The following is a 27040-nucleotide window of genomic DNA, read 5'->3' as shown; positions in this document are numbered from 1 at the left end:
GGCATGTGGAAATAACAATCCACAGGCCAGCGGGTTCTGAGTTAGCACCTGCTTACGGGTAACAACTCAAACCTAGGTAGGGTGGGGGATGCTCAGGGAGAAAGGAAACTGAGAAGGGCCAAGGGTCTAAGACAGACTGGGGAAAAGCCCAATAGAAATCTAACAGATAGAGAAGGACACTGAGTCTGCATGGCCATTCCAGGAAAAGGAGGAAACCTGAGAGAGCAACACTGTCAAGTGCTTCTGGGAAGTGAACACCCCTGCAGACCGAATTCTGAAGGCCCCACAGCCACACTGGAGGGAACAGAAAAGACAGCAAGTTCACAGAAAGCTTCTAGAAACATTTGGAGAAAGAAGAGTGAAATCAGGAAATGGGCTCATAGGGTAGAGGGAACTTTAAAACGTGTGCTTGTGGGGTGCTTCGCTGACACCGGGAAGGAGAACAGGAAGGAAACAAGCTCAAGAAAGAAATGATCCCTGAGTCTGCATGCAAGACAACACAACTATACTCTGCCAAATCAGCCCGGACGCTCGAAAGACGGAGAGTGACTGTACACAGTGTTCAGTGATGAACTGGGCCCAGAGCAGGGCGGGGACCTCGAAGCCCTAGTCTCTAAGAAGTGTGCATATGGCCTCGTATCTTTGTAGAGGTAAGCAAGTCAAACAGGGTCATACTGAATATGTGGATGTGGGTGTAGCAGGTTACTGTCCTGATAAAAAAGGAGGTACAAGCAGAGGAAGGACAGTGGAGCAAACACTGGGGGTTCTCTGGCTCTACACCAAAAGGGTCTGGACAAACAGAAAGACCCTGCCTGAGGTGCTGAGTGACCGTGGCCTTGCTGATGCCTTGGTTCCAGCCTTCTAACCTATGAGAAAACAATGCCCAGTGTTTTAGGCTGTCCAGCAGCCCTAGGAATCTAGACTAAAGGACTTCTACCACACTGCCCCTGAAGTCAGAATCCAAGCCATATGGCAGCAGTGTGGAAGCCATTACTCCAGACTACAGAAGCTGAGACCGCGGTTTTGCAGGAGGGACCGATTTTTATCTGCACTCCTTGCTTGACGCATCATCAGCCCAGAACCATCCAGGAAGTTATTAAAACGGAGATCAACCATGGTTATGCATGATGGTGAAAACATTATAACCAGCCTCCTTAAGAAGGCAGGACTCCTGTAAAGAGGAACTTTTCCTTTCCCTTGGCCTCGTCATCTATAATACCAGGGTCACATCCACATCAAAGTCACACCGGAAAGGCTGGCTTTATCTGTCTTCCATCATCAACACTACTATTAATATTCACCTCCCATCCTATCCATACCTGCAGCCTGACAACCACAAACTATGGGACCTGAAGTAAAATCAAAGGATAAACCTGGCATAAAACAGCAAGCGCGACCTGCATACCTATGCCTACCGGAAGCGGAAGAAAATGTCTTTTCTCAGCTGGGCAGTGATGGCACACACCTTTGATTCTAGCACCCAGGGGGCAGAGAGGCAGGCAGATCCCCGAGTCAAGGTCAGCCTGGTCTACAGAATGAGTTCCAGGACAGCCAAGGCTACACAGGGAAACCCTGTCTCAGAAAACAAAAAAAAAAAAACAAAAAAAAAAAAAAGTAACTAGTAAATGTCTTTTAATATTGGTAACAGTGACACCTCTCTCCCTGATATCTGGGCAGTACACACACGCCTCATGTAACTCCTAAGTAACTTAGGCACTATTTTTACATATTGAGAAACTGAGGCTGAGTCCTGGGTAGAAGTGACGTTTAGGTATTACAATGGTTTGCGCCTTAAGTGCCCACCTCAGGGACCTCTTGAAAACACAACTCTTCAGACAACTGCTGGTAACAGTAAGGAGCTGCGTCTTTGGCTACCACTGTTGTTACAAATCAGGTCCATAGAGAAAGTAAGGCCTCTGAAGCAAGCAGTGTTTCCAACTAATCTACCCCAGCATCCTGGCTCCCTACTCCTCTTCTGCAAAATGGCGGTAATGTGAACTTCAGACTGCCGATGTGACATGGTCAGAGCAGTAACTGGCACACGCTGACTATTTTTAACACAGAATCATCCCCAGCATCACTGTCATGATCTCTATATGGCCAGCACACACAAGTCCAGCCACACGCGTGACTGAGTGCTTAGAAACTCTTGAAGGATTAAACGGAAATGTCCACCGCAGGGGAGTACCAAACACAAACTCAGAGTGCCAATTCCCCCTCAACAACGGCCTTCACTCCAACCGGAGTGGCCAAGCGAGGCTGGCATTTCCTCTCTTGTTTTAAAGCTGGAGAGCCTTTGACACCAATTACATCTAAATACAGTATACTTAGCATTTATTTCACTCATTTAAATAATTGTATCCATTAATTCATACTCAAACCCCATTCAAATGCCTGTCACCCACTGATCTCAAACACCTGGATGTGGCTCGCAGAAAGATTCCAGGAGAACCGCAGGAGGAAAATACTTGAACTTTTGGATTTGCATATGCATAAGGCAGGAAAGGGAACTTAAGTATCTGCTAGCTTACCCTCCCCAGATTTAGACACAAAAGATGGCTCTCTCTCTAGCTCCTCCACAGCTAAAGAGTGCAACAACCGGATGATCCTCCCATTGCAAACTTCCCAGTGTAAGTTCTTCCTTCCATCCTATGTCCCTCAGCCTTTACTGTGGCCGTATGTAAGGTGATCTGAAGGCAGGGGCAACAAATACCAGCCTGGGCGCATGTTCACGGATGCTACTCCTCCAGTTAACTGGAGTCCCTGCCTCAGTTTGGCTGTCTTTGGTTCCTCTCTCCCCATCCTTATGTACACCACTACCCCAGTGCACCCCTGTGGGAAGTAGCCATGCTGTGGGAGGGCAGAGCAGTTTCTCTTAGTGGGAGTGGTTGGGTTCGTTCATCTGAGGTCAGCTGTTTGCAAACAGAGCGACCAACTGAAATCTGGAGTCAAGGAAAACAAATCTCCCCTAGCCAGCATAAATACATAAAAAGCACCAGCGTGAACAGCTGACCTCCGCCGGTGCCTCTTAACCTCTCCACCCTTTCCATTTTCAGGAAGCTTGCTCATTCCCACATCTTCAGCCACGCTTAATTCAAGCCTGCCAGGCAGCTCTAGAGCTATCAATCGTCACCAAAGCATCCCATAGCAAGGCCAGGAACAGGTTTTCAGGGAGACACTTAGAGAGGGGACCAGCAGAAAGGCAACGCTTTGTGGACCCTTTCCGTACTGTGAGACTAACCAGCGGACCGGCTAAAGTCAGCTAGAATTTTGGGGGGCAGGTAGGAGGGAGGGTCTGACTTCTCATTTCAACTCAACAATGAACTAACTGCTAATTTGAATGCCTGACGTGTCACTACAGATCTAGCACAAATGGGTCACTGTGAGGACTTCATGTAACAGGACCCTGGACACAAGCTTAACAGTGTCCCAAGAAATCTGAACACTCTTTCCACATACCCTCTTTCTTTTCTTTTCTTTTCTTTCTTTTTTTTTTTCCTGCCAATTATCACCAACTGCCACTTCTTCCCCAGTTCTATTTAGGCTCATTTTTACTTTGTGGTTTGGTTACTGAAACCACCTTTCTCACAACTTCCTGGGCTCTACTCTCTCCCCCCGCACTGAATTTATTAGGCATGAACTACTGAAGCGATTTAACCAAGTGCACTCACTGCCATTCCCCACCTTCCCCCACCATCCCTTACCATCCCCCACCATTCCTTACTATCCCCCACCACCCCCCACCACTCCCTACCATCCCCCACCAGCCCTTACCATCCCCCACCATCCCTTACCATCCCCCACCACTCCTTACCATCCCCCACCATCCCCCACCATCCCCCACCACCCCTTACCATCCCCACCATCCCCCACCACTCCTTACCATCCCCCACCACCCCCACCACTCCTTACCATCCCCCACCAGCCCTTACCATCCCCCACCAGCCCTTACCATCCCCCACAAGTAAGCTGCCAAGTCCAGCAATGGCCCAGCTCCACCAAGCCTGATTTGAAGAGCCCACCCTGCCTGCCCCTCCATGCCCTGCCAGCACCCTGCAGTGTCTCCAAGCATCCAGTCTCTCATTACTGAACTCACACAGCACCTTCAGCTTCTCTCCATAGGAAGCATAGCAATTACAGGCTCCAAAGTCCAGTCCCAGCCTAGTGTTGAAGATGGCACTGGAGAGGTCAGTGTTTCTGGTGCCTCGGTTTCTTCCTTTATAAACGGCTAGTTCCACTCATCTCCAAGATGTTAAAGACTGGCATACACCCAGCTACGCGAAGCACTCAGTAAAACCAACCCAGTAAATACTGCCTATTATAATGTAACTGGCACTTCACATACTACTGAATTATATATCAGTCCTCGATCGTAACATTAAAAAGAATTATGTCATTTTTGAAACTGTTTTGAGTGGGTCCGTGACCTGGACACAGACTTGCAAGTGGTAGTAGGCAGGCTGATACCAGTCCTGGTCCTCAACAGACAACGTGACACAAGGACCACAAGGACCACAAGGGACAGCACAGCAAGGTGGCACTGCCGCTAGGGCAAGCAGCATTTCGCTTCTCTGGCAACCTGTTTTTATTATATATTTATACCAGATTAAAATTTAATTCTAAAACAATCTCGTCCCTCACTGCAGCTACTCTGAGGAGCACTCTTCTCAGAGAGATGGACAGCAGGCTCCTGTTTCCTTTCTACACCCCCATATCAGCCAGCACAGTGGGCAGCATACGGCAAGCACAGAGAAAATGAATGCATAATCTCAAAAAGTTTGATTATTTAACAATCTCTAAGCAAATTTCCGATAGTATTAAGGATTTAAATAGTAGCTCCAATTCACAAAGAAATCTTCAAAACAGTTGGCATTTCATTTAAAATAAAACCAACTGACTCACAAAGTATTTTCCACACTGTACTGCACAGTAGACAGCACTGTGTGTAGCCCTATGAAATCTGAGCGATGTCGGAACTGCCTTTCCTTGTAGAAAGGGGAAGGACTGTCTGGCACCTCCTTGGCCTAGTGTTTCATAGGTCCTCCTCACCTTTAAGAGAACAGCACTTTAACAAAAACGATCCCAACAACACTTCAGATACATCTGCTCCTGGTAACACGTCGCTCTCGCCAGTGCTTTCTTTAACAGTCCTGTCAGTCACCTCAGTGGATCACTCCACGATTTACATGATTGTGAGAGGTTCGCAACTGTTCCAGGACCCCATTCACAAGGCTGCATGGAGAGCGAGGCACTGCATGTGGCTGTTGGACAAGTTGTTGTTGCCACAGAAAAACTTGGCATGACCAAGGTGACTCGGGAAATGTCTAGAAAATTCAAGGGAGCCCCATGGAAGTCACATCTCTTCAGCTTTCTCAAGAGGGGACCAAAACCACCCCACCTCTGAAATGCTCCGTCTCTGCCTCTCGGGCTCTTCTGCCTTCCTCCACCAGGTTTTGTCACTTCCTAGTTCCTGTCCTAAAACACAAGTTCAAGTATACAGATTCAACACATTCTTACCTAAGAGAAAAATAAGCAATTCCTCTCAATTCCTCCCAACATGGTGTCCAGTTTCCCACCTCTTATGCCAAGCACACTGGGATCCCACCACTCAGGAGGCGGAGCAGGTGCCTCTAGTTCCAGGTGAAAACTCTATCTATCTGTCTGTCTGTCTATCTATCTACTATCTATCTGTCTATCTTCTATCTATCTATCTTCTACTATCTTCTTTCTATCTATCGTCTATCTATCTTCTTTCTCTCTGTCTGTCTATCTATCTATCTATAATATATCTCCCAGGAAAATAGAATATATCAGTAGTCTCAGATTATACTTGAGAGATGAAGTCAGGAAGATTCGGTGTTAGGGGGCCAACCTGGGCTACATGAGATGGTCTAAGACACAAGAAGGGTCTGGAGAGATGGCTCAGCGGTTAAAAGCATCAGCTGCTCTTCCAAAGACCCAGGTTCAATTCTCAGCACGCATACGGTAGCTAAAAACTGTCTGCCACTCCTGTTCTAGGGGATCCAAAACCCTCTCCTGGTCTCCACATGCACAAAGAACACAGGGATACCTGCAGACAAAACATATACAGACAAATAAAAGTAAAAAATAGTAAATCTTAAAAAAGAAAGGACGGAAGGATGGGAGAGTTCCTATCTCTGTGCTCAAAATTTCTGCCCAGGCCTTCTCCATCCAGCCTGGGAACCCATTATCTCCGAATGCTTATAAAAGGAACAGGCCATCGGTGGTTTATTCCCATCGGCACCTTTGAGTGAGTCTGGTATCTGGTGCTCAAATGAGGTATGCTCCATTCACAAGTTCTCAAAAGCAAGAATCATTTCTTCCACATCCAGGCACCGCTATACCCTGTACCCCGTTGAGACTTAGCAGATTTCTAATACAATTTGCTGATGATGACTGTTGCCCCATTCTTAGATCCATCATTCCTTTACAACATACCATCTCTCACAAGCCCCTGTGTACAGGACTTAGGTGGCTGGGGCCGACAGAAGCAAAGGTGAGCAATCACACACTGCACTAGATGCTAAGCAGGAAGCTATCACTTTGTAACGATAAGGGAATCAGGCAGGCAGCAGGGGATACGGGAGCACAGGTCCCAAAGACAAGATTATGAAACAGACCCCCCTCAAGATTTTAACTGGCCTCTTGGACCACTCATCGCAGGGGAGTTCACTCTGCAGAGCTCCATTTCTCAGAGCCAGCAGGCAACCCTAGCATTTGCCAAGTCTCATGCCATCACAGGCGTGCCTTATTTACCCCACACCTACAAATGTTCAGCTTCCACTAAGGTAAATTTCAATGTTGATTCTTCAGAGACTTCTAGAATTGAAAACACCCAGAAAAAAAAAAAAATCCCCTCCTCTTACCTCATTTCTCCACCCTTAGGGAAAAACTAAAACTCAATTTCTCTGAGGCACACTGGTTTGGGGATCAGCATCAATCTATCTGCCCAACAGCCTAAGCCAGTGGTTTTCCAAGTCAGAGACCTCTGGGCTCTAAGAACTTCCCAGCTCCTTCCCCTTGAGAAGGCAGACTATCCTCATGTTCTGCAATCAAAACAACATACTACATGGGACAAATGCAAACCAGTTATGAAACCCCACACATTCAGGAGATTCGCAAAAATGGAAAACACTTTTTTTTTCATCAATTCTTTTTACTTGAGAAGAGTTGTTTCTCATTTTAAAAAAATCTAAGCCTGAAGGTACACACGTACATCACAGAAAGTTTGTTCAGCTTGGAGGTTTGATTGCCAGCATCATACACACACCAAGAATAAGTAAAATTAGCCCACCCTTATATTTAAATGAGTAAATACAAAATATATTTTTCAAGTTTTTCTGATTTCCGAAATTTTTGTAAGTATTAAGAAATACGACTAGCCAATAGAAACCAGCTTTGAAAGGGATCTTCAAGGCTTAAGATTGTAACGAGATCCCAAAAACACGTTTGGGAAGCTCTGGCTTACACTAAGCGTGCTAGAAACATTTCTATTCCAAAGTTGCCTTTCTCGGGGTAGGCAGGCTACTCTAAATTCTGCAGATTCTCACGCCATCTCCCTAGGCTCACATCAACTCTGCCAAATCTGCTACGTGAGCTACTGTTGAAAAATACCATTCTGCTCCCCTCACGAGCTCCCCGAACACGCAGGACAAAAAACATCTGTGTGGAATCTCAAAATATGTGAATGAGACTTTATTATGGATCTAACTATATATGAAACCAACCTCAATTAGATAGATAGGCTCTAAATCCAGTGACAAGTGTCATCATGAAGAAGCCCTGAGCAGAAGAGGCAATGGGAGGCTGTGTGGAAATGAAAGAAAACACTACTTGTAAAGAAAGAAAGGGGAGGGAAGGGGAGGGGAGAGGAGGGGAAGGGAGGGGAGGGGAGGGAAGTGAAGGCAGGGGAGGGAAGGGGAGGGAAGTGAAGGCAGGGGAGGGGAGGAGAGGGCAGGGGAGGGGAGGGGAGGGGAGGGGAGGGGAGGGGAGGGAAGGGAAGGGAAGGGAAGGGAAGGGAAGGGAAGGGAAGGGAAGGGACGGGACCAGGGAAGACCTGAAAGACCCACCTGGCAAGGCAAAACTCGAAGAATTCTTCCCCAGACCTTCCAAGGGTCTCTGGCACCCTGATTTCTTTTTTTTTTTTTTTTTTTTTTTTGGTTTTTTCCCCCCCCCCCCCCCCGGGAGCTGGGGACCGAACCCAGGGCCTTGCGCTTCCTAGGCAAGCGCTCTACCACTGAGCTAAATCCCCAACCCTGGCACCCTGATTTCTGATTCCCCATTGAAACTATGGGAAAATAAATTCCTGCTGCTTTAAGCCCACTTCCCCAGCCCCAACACTTTGTAGTAGCTTCTTATAGTAGCCACAAGTAACAAAGAAGTCACCCAGGGGCCTCTGTGACTCTAGGAGCTACTCTGGCCTTTGTCACCTTAAATCTCATATCTAAACACCACCACAGGGACCCCTGCCCCAGGACTTGACCCCCCACTTTCCTCTCCACTTCAGAGCAAAGCAGTAAGTCTAGGCTCAGAGCCTGTGCTGCTGCTCTCAGAGATCCTTGGAGCAAGCTGGTCCCTCACTCTGCAAGCACCACCGACTCCTACATAAGCTCCAGATTCAAATCCTTCTCTATCGTGTTCTATCAGAAAATGGGTCACTTTCTACTGATCCCACAGCAACCTGAAAAGCGTTTAAGCCACACTGTTCCTCATTTACCTGTCTATCATTTCCTCCATCCCCGTTTCTCCACTCCAGAACTAGGTGGATCCAGAAAGGTCTAGAGTGTAGGGCTATGTGGTGTGGTACCCAGAGCACATCAGTAGTTCCTCTGGCTTCTACCCACTACATGCCACACGCATGCTCAGACACGACAACCTAGTGTCTCCAGATACCGGCCCAGGGGAAAATAAAGACAAAGAAAACCTGCTGCAGGTTGAAAGCTGCAGGGCTCTGGATCTAACGGTCCTCCTGCTACATACAATTGTGTCCATTCATTAAAAACAAAAACATTCTGTAGGTGTGAGCCAGGGATATAGCAGGAAATCAGATTTGGGTCCTGTCCTCATTAAGCCCAAGTTGGCAAAGAGCCTGAAGAGTGCTCAATACACCGGCTGAATCCATTTGGCATGCACACGTACAGTGACGTTCCCCTCATGACACGGAAAATAAAACCCAACAATGGAAACTGCCTCTTCCTCGGGGCCAGAGTGTTCTGCAACTAAGGTGGATCCACTTTCAGGTATGTCCAACTGCCCTGGTAACACTGTTATCTGCGAAGCTGACACAGCTGTTGCCAAAAAAAAAGAACACACAAAAACGACAACAAGCAAACCTCACTGGTAAGCAATGGTCCCAGTAAACAAAGCCAGAAATGCCTCCTCCAGAGCTACATCCCCAGAGGTAGAGACACGACTTGGGGTGACTTGGGGTATTTAGAGGAAAAAAGAAACAGAAGCTCTCTAAATGGAAGGCCAATAATATAAGGACAAATCAGGGGACACAAGTGCCAGCACGGATCTACTGTGGCAAGTCACTTTATGGGAGCTGAGTTTCCCCGATGTTGTGGAGAAACTGGTACAACCCACCTGTACCACTCAAAGGCATGGCTGCCACACATGGTGCAGACCTACAGACCATCCTTCTCCAAGGCTGAGAACAAGGCTTTTCCCTCTTCCATCAAAACCCCTCCAGTCACCAGGGTCAGGGGGATATCAAGGAAGAGACCCTTACCCTCTCAGAGAAGAAGGGGAAGGGAGATGGGAAAAGGATTGTGGGAAGGGTGACTGGGAAGGGGGGGGGGGGGGCAGTGAGGGTGATGTAAACTGAATAAATAAAAATTAAGTAATTTAATTTAATTTAAAAAGAAACAACAAACTCCCTACTGCCAAAAGCAGAAATAAAGGTGACTACTGCTTAGCTTCTCTTGCCTTCCATCTGGTGCCCTCTCTTACCCATGCCCCACACTGAGTCTGAAAATAAGGATTCTGATAAGTTAGCCACAACTGGGGGGGGCGGGGGGGAGTGGAGGAGTGGGGGAGTGAGGGGGAGATTCTTTGAGAGTGCGAAATGCCACAGTGACTTTCTCCAAGAATCTGGTACCTGACTCCAAAATAAATAGAGGGTGGACCTCCACTGTTTACTTCCCAAGAACTACAGGGAACATCAATACCCCCAGGTCAGCCCATCAGCTTATGGCTTTCTCACATGGGGCTGTTCACCCACACTTTGTGTCAGCTCCTTCAATGGCTCCAAGATGGCTGCAGCTTCTCCAGGTACCCTCTTACTACCCTTGCAAACAGGGGGAATGGTGGACTTTTCCGGGCATAAGGAAAGGGCTTCCTCCTTCACGTGTATACTCATCAATCAGAGAGGGAAAACGGCCTTCCGCCGCAGTCCTGCAGTTGACTCCCACTACACCTCTAATCTAGAGTGAAGGTATGTATGCTTAGTCAGGGCTGAAAAATGATATGGAGAATGAAGACCTGGTGGGGTTTTTCTTTTGATTTTGTTGTTGTTGTTGTTGTTGTTATTTAAGTGGGGGGGACAAGAAAGGAAACGCAGAGTGAACATGGTAGAAGTGTTTGCCTTCTAGAAAGCCTGGCAATCAGACTTCAATTTAAAACAAAAGGAAGGAGAGCCTCGTGGCCAGCACTTGCCAACGTGCGTGGTGTAAGTACTATACTCCTGCTATGAACGCCTTCAAGGGATGAACCTGACGTTAGCTCACAAAAACGCCTCAATTTTCATGGCAGCTGGTAAAAGCTGGCTGCGACACGACACCAAATTAGACCTCACATTCGATTTTAAAAGTGTACATGCTCCTTCACACTGAGCCACTCTGAATGTCACACAGTACCGATGGCAGAGATGGGAGCCCTGACCTCAAACCTGCTGTTCCTGTCAGACTCACAGGTCCACAGGCACCTCTGGGAAGGGAGTCACAGAAGTGCAGCCAGCTGTCTCCTAGGGACAATACAACGCATGTCGATAGAACGAACCAGGCCTAGAAGGTAATCGTAACCGGTACGGTTTCTTTTTCAACTCAAACCTCTCTACCTTGGGGCAGGGGAGGGCTGGGAGAGCAAAGGTCTCTCATAGGAAAAAAGGAGGGACAGTGAACATGAATTCTGTGGGTGGGCTATGGACAAGGCTAGGCAGGGTCCTGTCATGTGCGGTGTATAAAGGTTCCTCTTCCCAGGTGCGAGATGTCATCAAGGGCTTCGCCCTCAGGTGGTTAACTGACTAAAACCAGGAAGGGCTTCTCAGCACAAAGACTGGGAAAAGCTTGAAGCACAGGAAGGGGAAAGTCAGAGGAGCCCAGGTGCGCGACATCAGGGATTCTGGGCTGTCAACCAACAGCGATCACACTGGAGAGATCCCAGCTACTAGGAAGGCTGAGTTAGGATGCTCCCGGGAGCCCAGGAGTTTGAGTACTAACTTCAAACCACTTAGAAGAAAAAGGATAAAAGAAAAGAAGACTAGTAAGAGCACCAGTGGAAGGGGAAGCCCTGGGTCCTGCTAAGACTGAACCCCCAGTGAACTAGACTGTTGGGGGGAGGGCGGCAATGGGGGGAGGGTTGGGAGGGGGACACCCATAAGGAAGGGGAGGGGGGAGGGGGATGTTTGCCCGGAAACCAAAGAATTATTATTAAGTATTAAATAAATTTAAAAAAAATAAAAAATAAAAAAAAGAAAAGAAAAGAGGAAAAACAGAACAATAATACTAAAGGCCCATTTTTACAAAGCCAATCAAGACTGACTAATAATATTTTGGGTTTCTTTCTTCCAAGGCAAAAATACTTGTAAGGCTAACATTACAGAGTGAGATGCAGATTAGCACCAAAAAGAAGAAATTAAAATTGCCAATCCAGTGCTACTGGCCCAGTGGTATGGTTTAAAAGTATTCCCCAAGATTCCGATTACCCTAATGCTAGAGAGCTCAGAGGTGGGTCCTTTGAGAAGTGAGTAGGTCGGTCACCATCTAGGCTCCATCTCCCACCTCTGCCACATCAGATGTCTGGAAATGGGTGGGTACCAAAAGTAGGGCATCCCACTCTTGATCTTGTGCATCTGTGAAATGCCTTTCATCATTCTATAAAGTACAAAGAAGCCCCCCACTCATCAAATGACAACCCCTCTATGCTGGATCTCCAACCCTTCAAGACTGTGAAAATATCTTTCTCTTCCTTAACTAAAAAAAGTTTAAGTACTTTAAATCTATAAAGTACCCAGGACTCTGTCATGGTTTTACAAAACGGACTCAAAGACACATTTTTAAGTAGGAACTGTGCTTTTGTTGTTGTTGATTTAGAGAGGGTTTTTTTTCCCCCTCATTAGTACGTTTCCTAAGGCATTAAGGAATGAGAATAATTGCTAAACGCCCTGTCACTGTGGACCAGCTTTAAGAATTGACCAGTGATAACAAAAAGTGTTTTTACTTCTCTCCATGCTGAACAGGGCAGCTTTCCTTCAGTGCACAGGGACTTGAAGCTTCAGCCACTTTCATCCCGTTCATACTGCCCACTCCACCACAGCATGGCCAACCTTCCCAGGGAAGCTCAAAACCGTTCTCTAAAGTCTGAGAACAAAGAGCAGGAGACCCCCATGAGTCTGGTTTTGGTTTGGTTTGTTTGTTTTTTTAGATTTATTTATTATACATAATAGTACACTGTAGCTGTCTTCAGACACACCACAAGAGGGCATCAGATCCCATTACGGATGGTTGTGAGCCACCATGTGTTTGCTGGGATTTGAACTCAGGACCTCTTGGAAGTGCAGTCGGTGCTCTTAACCACTGAGCCGTCTCTCCAGCCCCCAGGTTTCCTCTTTCTGCTCTGCTAGCACCTGCTGGCATATACACCTGAGAGAGGGACTGTTGGCATATGTCTCCAGACTCCATTCTCACCCACCCAAAGACCAGACCTCACTCAGTGGCTCTCCTCCTTCCTGAAGGACTGAATCCCATCTCAAGTATCAACCTGTGGGGAACCATCCAACAGGCTAAAGACATTGGCTGCCTCCTTACCTGAGTCCCTAGAGTCCAACTGAAAACCCAGTGCCAGGTCAAACAAAAAACTCACAGCACTGCTAAGTTAAAACAGGGTTTTTGTGGCACTGAGCTAGCTCACCTCTCCTTTGCCTCAGGTTAGCCAAGAGAGCCCATGGGAGATCGCTTCTGATATTTCCAGACCCAGGCATGGAATTCTACTCAGCTATAATTGCTTTATGGCTGGCAGAAAACCAGCCTAGGCTAAGAACAGGGTGTTAGATCAGTTTCGAGAGGAGAGTAGCTAAATGCTCATTCTCAGAGCTTAGTTCCCAAAAGTACCCATTTTTCAATTAAGATGTGAGGCAAGACTGAGAGGAAAGGTGAGTATTGAGCAGTGGGTAGGAACAGGACAGCTCTTCAGATAAGCACACGAGCTAAAAACACTGGTTCTCAAATCCAGTGTGCTGAGGAATCACCTAGAAAGGTTACTTACGGCTTCCTGAGTTTCCTCCCATTCATTCTGACTAGGCAGGTCTGGGTGGAGGTTAAGTACTGTATCTCCCTAAACTGTCAACTAGTTGCATTTCTCCTCTCTGTCCAGATTCATTTAACGACGCTTTTTCAAAGCAGTACTGGTGAATGGGTAAGGGCCTTAGGCATACCGGGCAAGACCCCTGCCTCTGAGTAACTTTTCTTGAGTCAGCCAGAATAAGAACTGAAACCGAGTTTTCTACCCAGATTCTAATCTGAGTCACCTAGAAGAAGGTCCACGCCCTTCCCTGAATAGTGGGATTTTAAGGAAGTTTGAAGCAGCACCTCACCTCCCCCAGGCCAACAAATTGCTCCCAGGCAAGGAACATTCTAGAACCAAATGTCTCCCTAGCTAGCTTCTGTCTTCATCCTCCAGGCAACCGGCCAATTTGTCCGGTCTTCCCTGAGAATTCAATGTAATCTTCCCCATTCCTCCACCATTGCTCCTCCCCCTACTCCTCCCCCATGTCTTTTTGTTTATTTCCTTTTCAACTAGAACCCTGTCTAACCACCGGCACATGGCAGTCATGTGACCACCAGCAATAAACCCTGGCCCTCACGCAGCTCCCTAAAAACTGAATTTCAGACACTGATGAACTCTACAAAGGCATATTAATACGGGGTAAGAAACAGAAGATAGGCTGCAAGAAAGAGCCCCCATTTGGGACAATCTCTTAGCTAAGAACCAAGAACAATAAACTGCACTACAGCAAAGGACTGGAACCTAATAGAGTCAGGCCTGTTGGAAGCGAAGAGAGCCGCCGTGGCCCACTATACATATAGCCAGAAGGGAACACACACAGTTGGAAGCTGTGAGTAAAACCAGACTTCCAAGGCGGGTGTCATGGATGCTGTCCTCAGAAGAACAGAAGGAACCTGGATTCAAGACATCAGCTACTCGAAGAGGACCTATGTTGAGTGTAGTATGTGTGGCATGACCAAGTGCCGTGTCTCTATGCTCCTCCGCACATAGCAACTAGTTCAAATACAAACCACATCTCACAGGTGAGGACAGGGAATCAAAGAAGTAGTAAATGGTCGAGCTACAATTCAGAGGCAAGCCTGTGGGAGCAGCAATGGAGGTGAGCAAGGGCCACCATGGTGAGGCCCTGAATACTGTTCCAAGCATGGGAGAAAGCTAGTGGAGAGGGCCTGGGCTTTCCTGACAGGCTTTTGGACATGACTAAGAAAGGGTGGGACTTCTGAGGAAAGCCCACCACCTGAGCTGATAAGCCAAATTCCTGCTCAGCTTCAACCACAAGAAGATCCTTGAGTGAAAATCCCTGAGAGGACGGCCCAGCAGAGTAGAATGCCTTGGAGCTCTCAAAGTGGTATCACATTACCATCCGTCTAGTTAGAAATGCAAATTCTGAGGCCACGCCTCAAACCTGCTGAGGCTGAGATCCAATAACCTGGGTCCCTACCCAACTCCAGTTTTTTCTTTCTTAGCAAACCTCTAGCTACATACACCCCTAGATCAGCATTTGGTCTTAACCTTTCGGGTGAGTTGACTCTGCTCAGAAGCTGGAAGGAGAGGTGTACACAGCACCCCAACTCTGTAACGTTGAGCTGCCCCTCTCCAGAGCTGCCCTGCTCCACATATCACACAATCCTTCCCCAAGGCCCTGCCGTTGGCTCCTAAGCCAAGAAACCTCGCTACTGCCCCAAATCCATTCTTCTTACCAACTTGATTTCCCTGAATGTATTTACCATTCACTGTCTGGGCCACACAGTCCAGGTGAAACAACCCCTCCCTTCCTTCTGGGATCATTCCACCTTCTCGGTCCTGAGCCTTGGGGGCAGATAACAAGGCCACTCTGGGGCACTCACCTAGCTAAGCTTTCTCCACGCCTCTGATGCCACCTTTGCTTTTACTCACTTGTCTCTCTTTCAGTAATATACTACAAGAAGTATCTGTGCCCTTGGCATTCCGGGGACCTCACTCAGGGCCAGACATGTCAATGACAGCAAACACAGACCTCTTTGCTGTCCTCGAGAAACTGTCCCACTGGGAGGAAACGGTCAGATACAAACAACAGCAAACAGAACACAGGCCTGAGCCCAACACCACGACAGGCGGCCCTGACAGAAATGTTTGACAGGAAATAGCTGCATGCTGAATCTATGACCGACTCTAATTTAAGTTCCTTACGTACACTGTATCCAACCGCCTTGCAGGAAAGTGCTAGTATCTTCAAACAGGGTGTGTAGACAGAACAGCCGAGATTCAGGCAAACAGAATGGCTCCAGACCCCACCTGCTAGAACACAACTCCATGATGAAATGTTGAGTTTGGAGGAGAAAAGGCTTGCAGGTGTCCAGGTAAACTGAGGCCGGCATACACACATACACATACACATACACACACACACACACACACACACACACACACACACACACACACACACACACGAGTTCCAGGAAGGAGAAAAGTCAGTCTAAAGCCATAAAAGAAGGCAAGCAAGTTGGTGAGGACTCAGAAGTAGCATCAGATGAACTAGAAATCCAAACTATTCCAGAAGCAGATGAGGCAAGATGCACTAGTGGCTGTACACTCTTGGTAAGTGGATATGCTGTAGAGGAGGAAGACTGGAGAAAGACTCCTACTTTTTCTGAAGTTGGGAGGGCAGTCTGTGTGCAGGTGACAAAGGACTACAGCAGCACATTTAATAAAGGCTAAAGAGAGGCCAGGGTCCTTGGAGTTTGTGAATGAACTCGTTCAACTGATGAAGCAGGTTAATGGATCTTCACTCATTATGTCTCCAGAGTCCTCACGGAGGATTCCACACAGCAGCCTGGGGTTTGGAGTTCCAGAACACTCTTACCACTTCTTATCAATAAAAACGGCATAGAGAGCCATGGGGCAAGTTCGGTTCAGTTAGGAATAGGGGTTTTCTTAACCGAAGATGGGGAGGTTTTTCCATAAAGTTTTACCTTGTTTTTCCTGAGGAGCACAGTTAAACTAGTTGACAAGTGAGAAGTGATCCAAATTTGCCAACCACTAAGATGCTCAACCATAATTCAAACCCACCACTGTCAAGCTGGAAGCCCACACTTCCTCCATTAAATCAATACTTCAGCTAGGCCTATGACCTCAGGACTTTGGAGACTGGAGCAAGAAGATCTTGAGTTCAAGATCTGCTTGGGCAGATCAGTGTGACCTTTCTCAAACAAATTACCATGGCTCTCTGATGGATAATGGTATAGATTTGGTCTCCTTCAACTATGCGTAATTATCTATCTTGTGTTTGCATGTAATAGAGTGTGTGTGTGTGTGTGTGTGTGTGTGTGTGTGTGTGTGTGATATGAGATCTTATACAATCATATACATATTGCGGTAAACTGCAATAGTAAATTGCACTAGTGGCTGTACACTCTTGGTAAGTGGATATGCTTACCAAATCAAGACTGTCCAGAAAGCACACTACAGTTTCTCTCCAGCTAATAAAAGGATAAAATTACTGGTTGTACAAAGATAGGGTGGAAGTTTGAGGGAGTAGTATAATACATAAATAACTGAAGCCTAGGAATCTGCTCGCCAACGACCAAAAAAACAGCCAAGCACCTGTTCCATATTGTACCCAAATTTGACTACAGCCACATATAACTCTCCCCTCAAGAGAGATAGAATATCAGTCGCCTGGGGGAAAGTGAATCCTAAGAGTAGCAGCGCAAGTCACCCAGAACACAGTGCTGGTTTGGATGAGTACTGCACGGATAATCCTATGTATGCGTGTTCACCACACACTTCAGAGAAACCAAGTGCTTCTGGGCTTCAATCATCTCATTTGCTCAAACCAAAGTAGGAAAGGTACCCTCTACAGTCGCTTCTTCCAGTCTTAGGTTTCTAGAAAGTGACCCAAAATCCAAAATTATTCCTTCCGGGGTCCAAATCCTGAACTGACTGTCATGTGTAAAACTGAATGCTAAACAAGCACACATGCTAATCCAAGCAACCAACCGGAAGCTAAGGAGCTGCCTCATTACATCTCTCTCTATAAACTCGTAGTGAGACATTAATTATAAGATGAGCAAAGTCAACGCCCCATCCCTACCAAAACTTAGAATTCTACCAGTAACGCTTAAATCAACGTCCTTTATTTACACTTGGTCCTTAGAGTCTCTATCCTTTCTAAACCTTAGGAGCTGGGTAAGGAAATGCTGCCCACCTGTAGACTTTCCAGCCATCTTCAATCTTAACTACTCCCGCTGATCCTCAAATTCAATGTGATAAGGCCAAAAGGCATTGCTCATGATGACTTCTCAGACATTATTAACCAGTCTGGGCTGAGCCTCTACTAATGAGACTGATACATTTATCAAAACAGAAGCCCAAAGGAACTCTTACTTGCAAAGTTCTCTTGTGAAATCAGTGGACATGCAAACTTTTCCGGCTCACAGAAAGAGGAGCACACAGAGCCGTTTCACATTTAACTATAGAAAAGGGAAGATGGGTGGGCTGTAGTTGGCACCGTCTAAAAGGACAGCTGGGGAGCAGGTGACCGATAAAGGAAAAGATAGGCAAATCTCTGGGCAAATTGTATAGCCAAGGGCAATCACCATTCTGGCTGGAGACTTGTTACATAATTACTTGTTAACTCCTGCCACATACCTACATAGCTTACACTAACCACTGAAGCCACTGTAAGTGCAACAGCCAAGGTCTCCCCAATTAATTTCATTCAAAGAAATAAGTGATCCTGAAAGCTATTCCTTTCTAAGGTAACTTGCTTGATTCTACACATATAAAACAGCCTCCGGGAAAGCCGATTGCCTCTCTAGAAACAAATTTCAGAGTTTCTCTTCAATATTGTTTTCTTAATTTTTTTTTTCAAAAGGAGAGATACAGAGATACATTCACAGAGCCAAATATATGATCACCTCGCTAAAAACGACTTCCATTCCAAACTGGAGGATGTGAAAAGGGTCCCTCCCCCATCCGTGCCTATACCGTTGGCGCAAAACGCAAGACCACGGTGTCCGATGTACTGCATTCCAGCATTTGTCAAAAAGTTTACCAGGATTTATCGAAGCGACGGAGTGAAAAACAATAAAACAAACAGAAACGAAGGAAAGCGAGAAGGAAGATGCAAGCGAGGAAGAAGCGGTAAAGCGCCCAGCGGCGCAGTGCAAGGCCCGACAACCGCGAAGCGACCCAGCCCCCCGCAGAGCGACCGCCCAGTGGAGCGCGGGGGTTGGCAGGCTCCAGGTCTCAGTAGCCCAGGTCCCTGATACCCCAACCCGAGCCCCGCCTCCGATCCCCTCCGCAGCCCTTCCCCCGCAGCGCCGCGGACGGCCGCCGGGCCAGCTTGGCCCGGGGTCAGCGCTGCGGAGCGCCGCACAACCGCGGAGGCCGCCCGCGCCCTTACCTCCTTCTGCTTGGGGTCCTGCGGGTAGACGTCGGGCGGCCCGAGCCGCGGGCGCTTCAGCGGTCTCTGCTCATAGCTGAGAAGCCCGAAGGCGGCCATGATCTCTCATGTTAACCGGCGAAATGAATGAGAGTTGGAGCTGGAGCAGCCGCCTCTGAGCACCAGGGAGCAGCACTTTGCAGACAGACTCCCTCTTCCCTCCACTCTGGCTCGCCGTGGCGCTGCAGGCAGGAGAAAAAGCAGGTTGGAGACGGCCGCTGCCCGCGCGCAGACGCGCTCAGGGGGGCCGCCTTCGTGGGCACCCCGCTGCGCCGAGCCCCGGGACGCCTGCTCCGCGGGCGGCGGCGGGGCTGGAGGTCGGCCAGGGTCCGCCGCGGCGCCGGCCTCCCGCCACCCCCACCCGGTCCCTAGGGGGAGGAGCAGCTGATGGGAACGTGTGACTTTCTTCACCAATGAACCCAAACCCACCCAGGGGGACACAGGCTGGGGTGGGGGAGGGGCATAAAGGGGGAAAAAACTTTTCTTGGCGCCTAGGCGGGAGGCTCGGTGCCCGCCGAGAGCTAAGCGTCCTCGGGCCCGCGAGGCGCTGCGCAGCGGCCCGCGCCCACTTCCTGGCTCGCCGTGCCCCGCGCCCGCAGCTTTGCACCCGGTAGACCCGCCGCCCAGACACAGAACGGCGGGCGCGGAGGGAGAGAGGCCGCGAGAGGCGAGGATGCGGACGCCGAGCGAGGCCGGTTCCTCCGAGCTCAGCTAGTGCACGAGCTGCGCGGGTCCCCTCGGCGGCGCCCGGGCGCTTTGCTGGCTGCCGGCTGCAGCGGCCGCGGTGGCTGGAGGGGGCCGCGCTCGCTGTGGCGCGGGGCCGACTTAACCCTTTGCTGGCCCTCTCGGGGCTGAGGAGGGGGTGAGCAAAGGTGGCCGCGAGCACCGACGGACACATCCGGAGCGCGGGCGTCTCGGCTCCCCGGGCCACCCCTAGACGTCGCGCGCCCCGATCCCCACCCCCAACAGTTTACCTGTTGGTCCCTAGCTAGCGGCTAGGCAGGGGCGGGCGGCCGGGACGCCCTGGCGGCCGCAGCCTCCATCGCTCCGATAGGGTTGGGGAATTGGATTTGACGTTGCGAGGTGTCTGGCTCTCCAGACTGCGGACGCCGCGAAGTTTGCGGCTGCCTGGGGGCGTCGCTCGCCGCCGCCGGCGTTCTCGCCCCCACGGCCCGGGAGCGCGAGCTCCGGAGTTGGCGGACGGCGGCGCGACGGCCGCACTGAGCATGCCCAGCTTGGCGGCCGGACCGCGGAGGAGTTGGCTGCGAGCGCCTCGAGCGCTCCCATCTGCCTCTCCGGGTTTTCGCAGCCTCAGAGCGCGCAGTCCACCGGCCCTGAGCCCCAGCTGGCTGCAGGATTAACCCGGCTGTGGAACCAGCACCAGGAGGGACCCCGGGCCTCGAGCTGCGCCCTCCGCCTCGACCCCTCCTGCGGTCGCCATCCCGGCAGCCTAGGCGACACCTCACCTGCTCGCATCACAGGGATGGGAACCGCGGGGAGGGGGCGATCCTTTCGGGGAATCTGGTCAATCCACCTGCCGGCGCCCCTCGCTTTCTCCAGGTAGACACGCAGATGCCGGGCCACCAGCAGTGAGCATTGAGACCTAGCCTCGGAGGCGGGCCCAGTGTGTCCTAAGGGACCCTGCAGGAGGCGCGCCCAGGAGAAAGCGCCAGCACTTGGCCAAGAATGATGGCTGCCATTTATGGAGTCTTCCTTTGGTTGTATGATCTTGAGGGTCTGAATTTGCTTCTAACAACAAACCCTCCAAGGTTTGACTTCAACCTCTTTATAAATGAAGGAAATTGTGTGAGCTCAGAGAGCTTAGATGACTTGTTCAAAGCTGCAAAAGCTAGTCGGAATTTGAACCTACCACTGCTGGAGCTCAGGTTTCTGACCTCACTCTTCTGCTTTGATCCGGAAAGGCTGTGTGCTTGATCTGCCCTTGGCCTGATTGTGTCGCATTCCCCATAACTTGAGGAATGTTTTAGACTCCTAGTTCCCAGCTCTGGAGAAGATGCACACAGAACTACCTGCAGCCTTTCTATAGTACCTGGTACATGTTGATGATATACTATTTGCTGGCTCTAACCCAAGGGAAGGAAGAAGGAAGTGGATAAGACGATGGCATTGTAGAAGACTAGTTCTTCATTGCTCACCCTCTGAACTACGAGTATCTCCAACCTAGCCTAAAACCTAAATGGGGCTCTATGAGGCTAAATCCGTCACTCAGTGTGAGCTAGGCCTTCTACAGTATACTTGCCTTCACCAAGATGGTTGGTTTCCTTCCACTGCCCACCCTGCCATGAACATTTCTCATCTAATACGCTATATGTAATAACTTCACGGTGCAGTTTGCCTTGTGTTATAGCATACGTCAAATCCAAATCTTGCTTGGAAGAAAATACAGTTTTTATTCATATCTAACTTTATTAGAAAATGTATTGAGCTTACCAAAAAGTGAAGAAAGTATATAATAAATCCCGAGTATTTATCATCTGTAATGATGTTTCACCATCTTTATTCCTCATACTTTCCCCATTCTCAGTGGACTGTAGTTCTCACTGATACAGTAAGGACAATATTTTCATTATTGCACGAGGTACACAGCATAGCATTTGGCACATCTCAAAAAATTGTCGATTTGCGGGATGGATAATAGATGGTTGAATGGGTAAATGGACTTAGGAGGTCATCCCAAGTAATACTTTACAGGTACTATATGATGCTACTCAGTCTGAAGTCTATTGGTAAGATACATGCCTAGTTTTCCTCAGGGATAACTCACGGCAGAATAACCCCACGAAGCACTTTTGCACAGGTTTCCTTTGCCTGTATACCCTCTATGCAGACATTTCATAGCCAATTTTCTCTCCTTGTCAACCAGATATGCTGTGCAAGCCACAGGCCACCCTAAAAGTTCTCCAGGTTCATACACGTTACAAAGAACCAATAGAAAAGGTGCCTGGTGGGCTCCTTTGTTCTTTGTGTGAAGATGGAGATGAAGAATAAGTTTTTTCAGGTCAGTTCTCAACAGTGAGAGGGGGAGGAGGTTAATTACAGAGCAGATCCACCATGAGCCCTGTGACCATTCCTGCTCTGCAGCTCCTGGTTTGGGGCCCATGGAAGGAGCAAGCAGTAAAGCCAGAGTCAGACCTAATCCCTCCCAGACCTGTGCCTATTACCATGGTCAATGCACCAAATGCATTGATTCTCATTACATAGCACAAGTGAAAGAACATCAGAAGAAAGAGTATAAGAAACGCCTAACCATTGGCTGGGATGGGTTGTGCTGTCCTCAAGTGTAATATTCTCAGTGCGGTGCCTGTGGGTGAAGTAATTAAAGTTGCTGGGTTTTCTCGTGGGTTTGATGCTTGTCCAGGTGTAGACAGTACTTTGTTTTGTTACCAGCTTTTCTGCAGGCAATCTTGCTTACTTTGAGTTTCCCTTATATCCCAATTATATTAAATGCATACATCTGGATCAAAAAAGAAAATATGCTTTTCTATTAGTCAAAAGAAAGGAAAGTAAAGAAGGAAAGAAAGAAAAGAGACTGGAGGGGCTGGAGAGATGGCTCAATGATTAAGAGCATGCACTGTGCTTTCAGAGGACCAGCACATCTGTCTGGCAGCGCACGGCTGCCTGTAACTCTAGTCCCAGGGAGATGCAATACCTCTGGCCTCCTATGGAACCTGCACTCACATAGACACACATGCATACACATAAATAAAAATAATGAAAAAAGATATATATTTTAAATCAACACAGAAGGTCTAGAGCTGTAAAGCACTTACCTGGCATGCTCAAAGCCTTTGCTTTGGAGTTCAGTTGATTCACATAATGGGGAAACAAGACAAAGAAACAAAAACAAAAAAAAAAGTTGAGTATTGACTTTGGCAACACATATACTAAAATCAGAATGCCACAGAGAAGGTTGTGAAATTTTAACAAAGCTATTAATTTTGGAACGTTACATACAAATTAAGTTTTAATAATTTTGTTCTTACAGAAATGAGAGGATTATCATCATTATGACTCAAGTAACAATGACCAGTAGGATTCTATTGCTAGCTCAGTACATGATTTCAGTTTTCCTAGTTGCCATATTTAAAAAGATAAAATTAATTTTGTGAATATAGTAATTTGACCCAGTGTAGCTAAAATGTTATTTCAATGTATTGGCCATAATTTTTTTTTTCCGGAGCTGGGGACCGAACCCAGGGCCTTGTGCTTGCTAGGCAAGCACTCTACCACTGAGCTAAATCCCCAACACCAAGAATTATTTATTATATATAAGTGCACTGTCACTGTCTTCAGACACACCAGAAGAGGGCATCAGATCCCATTACAGGTGGTTGTGAGCCATTGTGTGGTTGCTGGGAATTGAACTCAGGACTTCCGGAAGAACAACCAGTGTTTTGTTTTGTTTTGTTTATTAACTTGAGTATTTCTTATTTACATTTCGAGTGTTATTCCCTTTCCCGGTTTCTGGACCAACATCCCCCTAGCCCCTCCCCCTCCCCTTCTTTCTGGGTGTTCCCCTCCCCATCCTCCCCCCATTGCCGCCCTCCCCCCAACAATCACGTTCACTGGGAGTTCAGTCTTAGCAGGACCCAGGGCTTCCCCTTCCACTGGTGCTCTTACTAGGATATTCAATGCTACCTATGAGGTCAGAGTCCAGGGTCAGTCCATGTATAGTCTTTAGGTAGTGGCTTAGTCCCTGGAAGTTCTGGTTTCTTGGCATTACAACCAGTGTTCTTAACCACTGACCCACCTCTCCAGCCAGCCATAATCTTTAACAAAAAAAAACAAAAAAAAAACAAAAAAACAAAAACAAACAAACAAAAAAAAAAAAAAAAAACATGTATAGGGCTGGTGTAAAGGTCAAATAGTAGAGGTTTGGTGCCAAACCTGGTGTTCTAAGTTCACTTCCCAAGACCTACATGTCAGAAGGAGAGAACAAAGTCCTGCTAGATGTCCCCAGACCTATACCCACCCACCAAGGCATTCAAGGTTCAAGCGTGAGCACATTCATGAATACACACATACACACTAAAATAAATAATAATGAAATGAATGTAAACTTTAATGAGAGGTATATTTAGATTAAATGTGGTATGCATTTTATATTAACAACATACCTCATTTTCAGACCACCACACCCAAATGCATCTAAATCTGTAACATACAGGGTTTTGTTTTGTTTTTTCTGAAATGAGCTCTTTTTTGTAGTACAGGTTGATGGCAACCTTGAACTTCCAACCTTTCTGCCTTTACTTCCTAAGAGCTTGGATTACAGGTACGAGCCACTACTTAAGAAGTGCTGGGACCGAATGCAGAGATCCAAGCAAATGCTATGCTGAGCTGCTTCCCAAAGCTCATAGACAGGATCTTAAAAAGATACTGAAAGGGCTGGGGATTTAGCTCAGTGGTAGAGCGCTTACCTAGGAAGCGCAAGGCCCTGGGTTCGGTCCCCAGCTCCGAAAAAAAGAACCAAAAAAAAAAAAAAAAAAAAAAAAAAAAGATACTGAAGAGATGAGACGCCAAAGTAAGAGAACTAAGAAAAAGAACAAGAAAGAACTGAGGAAGACACGAGGTGCCCAAAAAGCAGTTTGTTGCTACATAGATGAATGCTTCAGAGGGACAAGGAATAAGATACACCTGGGCTTGAACTAATGACAAAGACTAAAAAGTAAGCCTTATTCCCCAGACAAACAACATCACTACTGATCAAGCTCACACTCTGCTTTTCAGCACTAGAATCATAATTTATCAGATAACCCAGAGCTGCCCCTACTCTACAGATTAGACAAATGGTGACATCTCAGGAATCCAATAGGAAATCCAAAAAGTGGTTTACTGATACAGTGGGGTACACAGTTCTAGAGATTTATATCCCTCTTTTCTGATCACCTCCTTACTAGATGAAAGTGGGTAAGTTAAAATTAAAATGGAATTGGGTCTCTCCAGGGAGCAATCATTCAGACTGCCCCACTGTAGAACTGTGTTTCCTTGTGACAGGAAAGAGACACAGTCTATATAGTAGCCCAGGGGTCCCATCAGTGTATAGGCACTGACAGTTGATTATCACCTAACACTTTACTAGTCATTTCCTACCAGAGTTTCCCAGGGTTCACAGACACATTTTGGGTTTTGTTGTTTATTATGGGGCAGGGGTATTTTTGTTTTGTTTGAGGCAAGGTCTACCTATTAGGTCAGTAGGTCAGGCTGGCCTTGAAGTCATGATCCTCCTGTCTCAGCCTTGTGGTTGGTGGAACACTGGAATTACGGGAGTGTGTGTGCCACCACATCCACCCCACCAAAAAAAAAATGTTTTTGCTTATTTGTTTTGACTTGAACTGCCATTTCTGGCCTCTTTTGGGAAATATACTGACACTAGGTCCACATTCACCAGAGAGAGTGTCTGTGAAATTCTTTCTTTTAGAGAGATATAAACAAAATCTACCTGTCTTCTTAAAGCCCCAAAACCACCCTGAGATAAGAGTCCACAAAGTTGGCTCTGTGGGATCAATGAGTTTATTGGGGTTATTTACATAATGATGAATAAGAGATTATGGACAGGAGTGTGGGTGGCTTTAAATCAGCCACACTAGAAGATCTTCACCCACTGTGGATGATGACTCCCTCCATGTTCCCATAGATGGAGTTCTGTCTAGTCCTTCCTAGCCTGTCCCTCCTTGAGGCCATGTGCAGTTATGGCAAATTGAATACAACTACTTATGGGGAGGGTCATCAATAGTCAACAAGCCCAGGTGTGGTGATGTTTTTCAAGTAGCCACAACTGAACTCATGAAGATGGTGGCAGTTTGGCTAGGGGTTAAATCCTGTACAACAGACACCAATCTGTCAGAGCTGAGGAGGACCTGCTACTTTAAACCCAATGACTTAGCTGCCTGCAGATGGCTCACATGCCTGGTCCCCAGTGCCTTTGAGAATGACAGTCCAGCTGTATGGAGATCTCCCTGGAACCTAAACTGGCTTCCAGTTGTTTTGTTTAAGAGAATTTGAACTACAGCATAATTGATAAAGGTTACAAATTTTTATTGACTAGTCAACAATCTAATCTGTATCATCTGTTAGTTACAAATTATGACCTGCATGGTGGGTTATATATGATAAAAGTTATTTGCAAAATTATTCATCATGAATTCCTTGAACTTTCTCATTATTTTGCTTCCAGGTTCTAGAAAATCTGTTAATATTTTCTTATATATCCATAAAGCCATGCAAAACAAGAAAGCATGATAAAAGTGTATTGAAATAAAATTCGATCTTTACACTCAATGCTTTGATAGATTGAAATGATGTATAGTAAAAGTTTGCATAAGAAGCTTTCCCTAAGGGTTGGGGATTTAGCTCAGTGGTAGAGTGCTTGCCTAGCAAGCGCAAGGTCCTGGGTTCGGTCCCCAGCTCCGAAAAAAAAAAAAAAAAAGAAAAAGAAAAAAAGAAGCTTTCCCTACCTACTAGACATATCAAACATAGTCTTGCTATCTACTATTTGCTACATTTAAAGATTAAATCCTAAGACATAAAAATAAATGCTGCCAATCTTTGGTCACGGGAATACTAGCACACAATAAATCACACAAATCCATTTTATAATAGTATTACTTTTAAATTTTCATAGTTGAGTATGTGTGTGGTGTGTGTGTGTGTGTGTGTGTGTGTGTGTGTGTGTGTGTGTGTGTGTTTCTGGAGGCCAGAGGAGGATGGCCCATGTCCTCCTTGGTCACTTGCTACCTTATTTCTTAAGACAGCACCTTAGACTGAGTCTAGACAATCCCAGCAATCCTCCTGTCTCTACCCCACACAGTGATTTCAAACTTGCAACAGTGATTTCAAACTTGCATGTAGCCATGCCGGACCTTTTATGAGTGCTACGGATCAGAATTCATATGTGCATGCTTGCAAAGCAGTTTACTCACAGAATCATCTTCTTACCCCTTATTAATATTTCCAAACACTGTCCTGTAGTCTCACCCCTATCCCTTTTCTCTGGGTTGTTAAAGCAAACAGTAAAATGGACCAGTTTAATTCTTATTCTCATTTCTTCCATTCAACTCCAGTGGTTCT

At 47.2% G+C, this 27040-nt stretch overlaps 1 protein-coding gene across 13 annotated transcripts in view; it reads right to left on the bottom strand.

Moving 5' to 3' along the window:
* Med12l (mediator complex subunit 12L) overlaps positions 1–20171 on the bottom strand; it is a 315356-nt gene extending 295185 nt beyond the window's left edge. For all 13 annotated transcript variants that reach the window (XM_087637350.1, XM_087637380.1, XM_087637387.1 and 10 more), the window contains exons 1-2: positions 19924–20171; positions 18911–19131 (exon numbers count right to left, since the gene is read on the bottom strand). In XM_087637350.1, the coding sequence (XP_087493476.1) occupies positions 18911–19009 (99 nt within the window). In that variant the 5' untranslated portion in view covers positions 19010–19131; positions 19924–20171. The remainder of the gene's footprint in view (positions 1–18910; positions 19132–19923) is intronic.
* Positions 20172–27040: the final 6869 nt, after the last annotated feature.

The sequence above is a fragment of the Rattus norvegicus genome, chromosome 2 (assembly GCF_021556685.1).
Source record: "Rattus norvegicus strain SHRSP/BbbUtx chromosome 2, alternate assembly SHRSP_T2T, whole genome shotgun sequence".
NCBI classification, from domain to species: domain Eukaryota; kingdom Metazoa; phylum Chordata; class Mammalia; order Rodentia; family Muridae; genus Rattus; species Rattus norvegicus.
Note: the sequence above shows the minus strand (reverse complement) of the source record. Positions and strands in the feature narration are given on the sequence as shown.